Source organism: Sinocyclocheilus anshuiensis, unplaced genomic scaffold (genome assembly GCF_001515605.1).
Source record: "Sinocyclocheilus anshuiensis isolate Anshui unplaced genomic scaffold, SAMN03320099.WGS_v1.1 scaffold1010, whole genome shotgun sequence".
Lineage (NCBI taxonomy): Eukaryota > Metazoa > Chordata > Actinopteri > Cypriniformes > Cyprinidae > Sinocyclocheilus > Sinocyclocheilus anshuiensis.
The window spans coordinates 1564189-1572834 of NW_015537936.1; the positions used below are offsets into that span (position 1 = coordinate 1564189).

Below are 8646 nucleotides of genomic sequence, written 5' to 3' on the forward strand. Positions count from 1 at the left end.
CGTGTGTGTGTGTGCGTGTGTGTGTGCGTGTGTGTGTGTGTGTGTGTGTGTGTGTGTGTGTGTGAGTGTGTGTGTGTGCGTGCGTGTGTGCGCGTGTGAGTGTGGGTCTGTGTGTGCATGTGTGTGTTACCTTTGACGCTGACTTTGTGCTCTCCAGTGCCGGGGTGTGAGATCAGGTCCACCTGGATGGCGACCTCCCCGATGGATCCAGACGTGGACTGACCTGGAATCAGTTTTGAGACACATGAACATCATACAGTATGTCAGATAAGAGCATGCATTACACACTGAACACACACTACACTAAATAAATACACAATAAATCCATAGATAGAGTGATTAATGAAATGTGCTTCAGCTTGACATACGAGACTGTTGTGATTAATTATGTTTTAGAACATTATCTGCCAAGACAAATAAACCAACATATAAACACACACAAATAATAAAAAATGATAATAATTTATAACCAAGATATGTAAAATCTGTTCACACACAAAAAAATCTAGATAGATAGATAGATAGACAGACAGATAATCAGACACACACACACACACACACACACACACACACACACACACACACACACACACACAATGTTACAAAAAGAAAGAAAACATACATATAAACAAAATAATAATAATTTATAACCTACTTTAAAAAAAATATAAGAACTGCTACAAAAATATAAATATGAACAAAACATATACAAAATAGAACGCACGCACGCACACACACACACACACGCACGCACGTACGCACAAGCACACGCACACACACCTTGTATTTCTCACTTCTGTATATACTAATTCTTTCTGATACAACAATATAAACCAACTTATACTACACATAAGAGAAGCTCAAAAATACAAAACTGGTGTTAAGTAGCATTTAGTTAGTCAATAAAGCTAATCAAGTTGCTTAACTTTATTAGAGAGAAATTGGAGAGCTGCAGATGCTTTAAGGCTGTTTTGAAAAAAAAAAAATAAATTAAAATGAGTCATTGCTATCTTTACGAAAAGTCAATATAATCTATCCTAAGAGAGATTAATTTCCCCTCGATTCATCTTTAATAGCTGTAGACTGTCAAACCCCAGAATTCACAATCCCATAACTCTAGTCTAATGGATTTCGAGATGGTTGTTGGTTTAGACTATATTTTTGGAAAAATTTAACTCAGTCCTCTCTGGAGTAGATCCAGACAGATCGCTCTGAACGGGAGAATAATGGAGGAGTGAACGCTGTGTTTTGTATCTTTGCATTTGGCCTTCAAGGTTTGCAGCAAACAGGGAAACTGTCAAGGCCACATCTAGCCAAACTAACTCTAACTGAAGATTTATTTTCCAGGCTGGAAATGCAAACAAACTTAAACAATAATGCTAATGAACACTAATCAAACTGTTGCAATTGCAATTAATGATAAATATTAAATTATTAGTAAATCAACAGGTGGTAAATTAACTTTAGAACATTGTCTGCAAGGAAAATAATTGCTAACTATTATAATAACAAATACAAAAAATATAATAATATTAATCAATCCTATTTAATTTATTTAAAATTGTTATATTATCATATACAGTATATTATATAAATAGCCTAAATTTGCTTGATCACTTTACCAATGCACCAATAAATCACTATATAATTGATATTAACTAGTAACCAACAATATTTATTAAAGTATAATAATAAAGAATAAACCGAGATGGTAAATTCAATTTAGAACATTATCTGCTAGGAAAAGCATTGCTAACTAGTAATAAGCATACATACAAACACAAAATAATAATAATAATAATAATAATAATAATAATAATAATAATAATAATAATAATAATAATAATAATAATATTATTATTATACTCAATTATATTCAATATATTATACAATATGCAGCGTGCAATATGCATATATTGTTATATGTATAATAAAAATAACTTTTTATATAATATTGTTTATTTATTCTATTCTATGAAAACATTTCCCACTTCTCACAGATAAGTCATACAATAAGTACAAAAAAAGCACAGAAATATATGAAATAAGCCATTTTAGATTAAAAAAAAAAAGTTTACAATAATGCTACAAATGATAAAGTCTGAAAAATGTTGTAATCACCAAAATTTTATTGCATAAACTTATGCATAATTTTGACATTAAGTTTTTTTTAAAGGGTTCATATCATGAAGAATCAAATTTGCATTGATCTTCTTAGACTTTCAGGACTCAAGGAGAAAACCAAAGTAATAGTAATAAAAAAAATGCCTGATATGACCACTAAAATCAAAAACAATCTCTTCTCTCCTCTGTAGACTATCAGACTGAAAAACTTCAGTCCAGAATCATTCAGTGACAGGCTCTCGTCCATCTCTCAGACCCACAGGACACATTTTCACAGACAAAGAAAATAAAGCTGTCTCTGGAGGGAATTTAAAGTGAGTCCAGAAAGAACGAGCTGCAGGAGATGTTCCCTTGATTACTTCCAGAACTTGTCTGAAGGAGTCAGAGGTCACAGCAAACTATGGAAGTGCTTATTAAATTGTGTTGATATTCCTGCATAGGCAGACTTAGACTTCTGATGAACACATAATTTAAATCAAGGCGAAATAACCTGCTTTATATTTCTCAGTGGGTTTGCACATCATTATCACTTCATATCATCATCTGATTGAAATGCAGGGCAACATATCTAGGAAGATGCACACAAATGTATTTGCAACTGTAGATTGTGGGTAAGGTAGAGGCGTAGAGGCACACACACACACACACACACACACACACACACACACACAAAGATTTTGTTCATCTTTTTTATATGTCTCTTTTGCTCACCAAGGCTGCATTTACTTAAAATTCAAAATCACTTTTCTAAATTAATATCTGTTAAAATGTAATTTATTTCTGTGTTCCAAAACCCGACACATGATCCTACAGAAATCATTCTAATATGCTGATTTGCTGCTCAAGAAACATTTCTGATGTGCCAGTTGGTGTTGAAAGCTCAGTGGAGGAAGTTAGTACAGCGATTGGAAAAGTTGTTGGATATAATAGCATATGGTCTGCATCAAGGATGAACAGCGCTGTCATCTTGTTTTTAGACAATGAATGAGTTTGTTGAAAAAGGAATAACATTGAATGATACACTCTAAAAAATGCTTTGCATTGGGTCAAATATGGACTAACTCAGCTGTTGGGTTATATCTTTTAATTAAATTTTTAACCCAAAAGTTGGGTTAGTCCATATTTGACTCAAAGTTGGGTTGAAACAACCCAGCATTTGTTTTTTAGAGTGTATATATGATATTGAAACATTTCTGATTATTATCAATGTTGAAAACAGTTGTGCTACCAAGTATTTTTTAATTTATTGTATTTTTGATCAAATAAATGCTTAAGAGACTTCTTTCAAAAACATTAAAGATCATAATTATTCCAAATTTTTTGACTGCCAATGTATAAATACATATATAATGCTGTTAGATTCAGTTTTAGCTCAGTTTAAAGACACTTTTCCTAACAGTGCATTAAAAAATGAGTGTGACGTGTCTGCTGCGTAAAATCCCTAGAGATTCTCCATCTGAACCAAAAGAGCCCAGATATCCCAGAAATCCATCACCTGCGCTAACAGAAAACCCCAGAACTGCAGTGATCAATAACTCTAAACATGAAGTTTGATTAATTATAAACACACATCCTCAACTCAACACACACAAAACTGTGCATCACACATTAGAAATCATATTCTGTCTGCAGCCTTTGGCCTTAGGAGAGAGAGAGAGAGTACTGCACAATACTGTATATACTGTATGCTATTAAAAATAAGTGTTTGAAATAGTATTTTAGCTCAAATAGTAGTATGGTTGTCACATGACCTCATTTAGTTGCATGTTTAAGTCAAGTTGAACAAGTGAAGTTCATTTACTATCTTCAAAATAAATAGTTTGCCAAACTTACTGTCTGTTGGCAGAACAATAAAATAATGAGTTAAGAAGAAATATCGCTTCTGGTTCACTGGTCATGATGGAAAGTCAATTCAAGCAAACTGCATTGTGGGCAGGCACGATGGCTCTGTTCCAAAACCTGCTGTGTAGTGTCTTAGCAACTGCCTTCACAGTGTTGTTGTTAACTAAAAATTATTAAACATTTCTTTATTTGAAATCAAAATGAAATAAACTAGTAATATTAATATAATAGATATATTGCCTTAGCAACTAACTGAAAAAAGATTAAGTAATACAATTACTAAAAGTAAAACTGAAATAATACAATTATAAATTACAATAGAAAATTAATTATAGTTAAATAAAAAAAAAAGACAGATAAAAATTAATAAATCAACTACATAATTACTAAAACTGAAATAATATGCATCACATAAATAGAAATATTACAAATAATTGAAAGATGATTTTCACTAAAAAAAAATAAAAATAAATACAAACAAAAGCACAAAACAAAATGACTAAAATTAAAATAAAAATCTGAGTTACAAAAAATAAGTGTTTCTTGCGTGGGCGTTTGTGGAGCGAGTGGAGAGTGAATCGAAGTGTGACTGAAGCTTTTTCTCAATTTTACGGTCTGTTACTTTTCTTTTTTATGTGTGTATTGTTGCTATATCTTGTAGCTTTGGTGTGTGAGTGATTGCAGAGGGAAAGGAGCATTTTTTAGAGTGTAGCTTTGTGATAGTGTTTCCTCTCGTTAATCCAGAGAAGTAAGTATTGTTGTCAAATGTGCCTCCTTTCATTAAGGATGAAATTATAGAAAGGGAACTTTCAAGACATGGTCAGATTGTCTCAGCCTTAAAAAAGATCCCTCTATAGGCTGTAAATCGCTATTGGTGAAACATGTTTCGTTCAGGAGACAAATATACGTGGTACTGAAGAGTGGTGTAGAGGATTTGAATATTGCTCTGAAGTTCAGGATCGACGGGTTTGATCATGTGACTTTTGCATCGACTGAAAACTTGAAGTGTTTTGGATGTGGCAAAGAAGGACATTTAATGCATTCATGTCCAGAAAAAGAAACTCAAAATAATGGTACTGTGGAAAGGGCCGAGGAAGAAAATAACACAGAACAAGTGATTGTGAGTGGTAACAACAGAAAAGAGCCTGAGAAAGGAACAAATGTGACCATGGAGCACAAAAGCAGTCATAAGTAGCACAGGTATATTTGTAGCAATAGCCAACAATACATCGTATGGGTCAAAATTATAGATTTTTTTTTATGCCAAAAATCATTAGGATATTAAGTAAAGATCATGTTCCATGAAGATATTTTGTTAATTTCCTACCGTAAATATATCAAAACTTAATTTTTGATCAGTAATATGCATGGCTAAGAACTTCATTTGGACAACTTTAAAGATGATTTTCTCAATATTTAGATTTTTTTGCACCCTCAGATTCCAGATTTTCAAATAGTTGCATCTCAGCCAAATATGTCCTATCCTAACAAACCATACATCAATGGAAAGCGTATTTATTGAGCTTTCATATGATATATAAATCTCAATTTCATAAAATTGGCCCTTATGGCTAGTTTTGTGGTCCAGGGTCACAAATATGGACAAGAAACTGGGGCTTGTGGAGAACCTTACAGTGTTGATGACATATCAGGTTCGGACAGTGAGAGAGAATCTTCTGATTCATTTACTAATGTGAATATGAAGAAAGATTTTAGTGGCTGTAGTTTGGAGAAAGTGAGAAGCTTTCTACAGTCTACCAATGGGAAGCGGAATGTTGAAGTCACTGATTACTTCCCTGATCAGACCTTGTTTATTGAATCAGCCAGATGAGACAAAGAGGGGAAAACTGTCTATCCAATCCAGATGTGTATCGGCTGAAAAAAATACGCAGAGGACAATTTTCCAGCAATGATGATTTCTCCGGATTTACCAGATACGGAACTGTCCTTTAACAGTATCAAACAATTTGAAGGACAGAAATATTAAGTTTACTTGTGGAAAATATTTTTATAAGGTGTGTGTAAAGGTGTTGAACAGAAAACAGTTGGTACATCGTTCTGATAATTCATGGTGAAGTCATTGATGTGTTGCTTCTAATTTTAAATCAATGTGGGGTACGTTATACAAGCCACCATTGACAAAATGTATTGGAGATTTGCAGTGGAGGATTTTGCATGGCATTGTTGCAGTTAATGCATTTAATTTCTATTTTGAATCCCCAAGTAATAGACAGTTGTACTTTTTGTGGGCAGAGTGAAACTATTTTTCATTGATGTTGGGTTAGTCCATATTTGACTCAAAGTTGGGTTGAAACAACCCAGCATTTTTTAGAGTGTAGCTTTGTGATAGTGTTTCCTCTCGTTAATCCAGAGAAGTAAGTATTGTTGTCAAATGTGCCTCCTTTCATTAAGGATGAAATTATAGAAAGGGAACTTTCAAGACATGGTCAGATTGTCTCAGCCTTAAAAAAGATCCCTCTATAGGCTGTAAATCGCTATTGGTGAAACATGTTTCGTTCAGGAGACAAATATACGTGGTACTGAAGAGTGGTGTAGAGGATTTGAATATTGCTCTGAAGTTCAGGATCGACGGGTTTGATCATGTGACTTTTGCATCGACTGAAAACTTGAAGTGTTTTGGATGTGGCAAAGAAGGACATTTAATGCATTCATGTCCAGAAAAAGAAACTCAAAATAATGGTACTGTGGAAAGGGCCGAGGAAGAAAATAACACAGAACAAGTGATTGTGAGTGGTAACAACAGAAAAGAGCCTGAGAAAGGAACAAATGTGACCATGGAGCACAAAAGCAGTCATAAGTAGCACAGGTATATTTGTAGCAATAGCCAACAATACATCGTATGGGTCAAAATTATAGATTTTTTTTTATGCCAAAAATCATTAGGATATTAAGTAAAGATCATGTTCCATGAAGATATTTTGTTAATTTCCTACCGTAAATATATCAAAACTTAATTTTTGATCAGTAATATGCATGGCTAAGAACTTAATTTGGACAACTTTAAAGATGATTTTCTCAATATTTAGATTTTTTTGCACCCTCAGATTCCAGATTTTCAAATAGTTGCATCTCAGCCAAATATGTCCTATCCTAACAAACCATACATCAATGGAAAGCGTATTTATTGAGCTTTCATATGATATATAAATCTCAATTTCATAAAATTGGCCCTTATGGCTAGTTTTGTGGTCCAGGGTCACAAATATGGACAAGAAACTGGGGCTTGTGGAGAACCTTACAGTGTTGATGACATATCAGGTTCGGACAGTGAGAGAGAATCTTCTGATTCATTTACTAATGTGAATATGAAGAAAGATTTTAGTGGCTGTAGTTTGGAGAAAGTGAGAAGCTTTCTACAGTCTACCAATGGGAAGCGGAATGTTGAAGTCACTGATTACTTCCCTGATCAGACCTTGTTTATTGAATCAGCCAGATGAGACAAAGAGGGGAAAACTGTCTATCCAATCCAGATGTGTATCGGCTGAAAAAAATACGCAGAGGACAATTTTCCAGCAATGATGATTTCTCCGGATTTACCAGATACGGAACTGTCCTTTAACAGTATCAAACAATTTGAAGGACAGAAATATTAAGTTTACTTGTGGAAAATATTTGTATGAAGTGTGTGTAAAAGTGTTGAACAAAAAACATTGTTGGTACATTGTTCTGATACTCCATGGCAAAGTAATTTATTTAAGAAGGTTTTAAGAAGTCTAAAATAAAGAAAAGAATGGGGCGTTTGCTGAATTTTATTAGAGGTCAAGCAAAGATGTCTATTTATTTAAGTGGAAAACAGAAAATTGATTTTGGAAATAGCTGTAATATAGTTACGTTTTTTAAAGGACTTGTAAAAACAAGAATTAAACATGATTTTTCTTCTTATTCTTGTATGAAAAATCTACTGGACTTTGAAATGATTTGGACAAATGGAGAAGCACTCTGTAAAGTTGATAATAATGCTTTAATATTTGGTGATATTATAAAATGAAATAATATGTGAAAGATTTTAAATGTATAATAAAGTTTTTAAAATAAAAATAAAAAAATCTCTCTCTCTCTGTATTTCGCTCTCTGTCTCTCTCTCTCTCTCTCTCTCTCTCTCTCTCTCTCATGACAGCGAGAATGCTCTTACCTTGAGAGGTTTGGGTGCATATATATTTCTTGATCAAGGCATCTGTGGGTTGAGTGTAAAGGCTGAGGGCGTATTTCAAGGACTTGAGATCGGGGCTCTTCTCCAGGAAGGTTTTCTTGAGACCGTTTCCACCCGCATGGAAATATTGCTGAACGGAGAAACAAGCGCACTGGTTACTGAGAGACTCAAACATGTTGCATGTATCTGCAAATCACTCATCCTTCACTCAGAAAACACCTGAAAAACATCTATTCACTGTGACAGAGTAAATGAGTCATATACAGAATCAGGGTTACTGGATATATTGGATGAAATATTAAAGTCAATTTACAAAGACGGAAATCAAGTGCTTCTTCATTGACCTTTAAATGTCTAAAACATTGTAAATACTTTTTAATGTGGGTCGAATAAAATAAAATATTGGCTTGGCCTACACTGAGAAAATTGGTATAGGATTTACTTCAAAACAATTTTCACTCAGAAATTGCTAGTAAATTTCACAAATAATTACAAAGAAGTAACATTGA

General features: G+C 33.4%; 1 protein-coding gene across 2 annotated transcripts in view; it reads right to left on the bottom strand.

The window, feature by feature from the left end:
* Positions 1–8646, bottom strand: part of LOC107659092 (protein unc-13 homolog B-like) — a 50687-nt gene that overhangs the window by 6273 nt on the left and 35768 nt on the right. For both annotated transcript variants that reach the window (XM_016447928.1, XM_016447922.1), the window contains one exon: positions 131–223. In XM_016447928.1, the coding sequence (XP_016303414.1) occupies positions 131–223 (93 nt within the window). The remainder of the gene's footprint in view (positions 1–130; positions 224–8646) is intronic.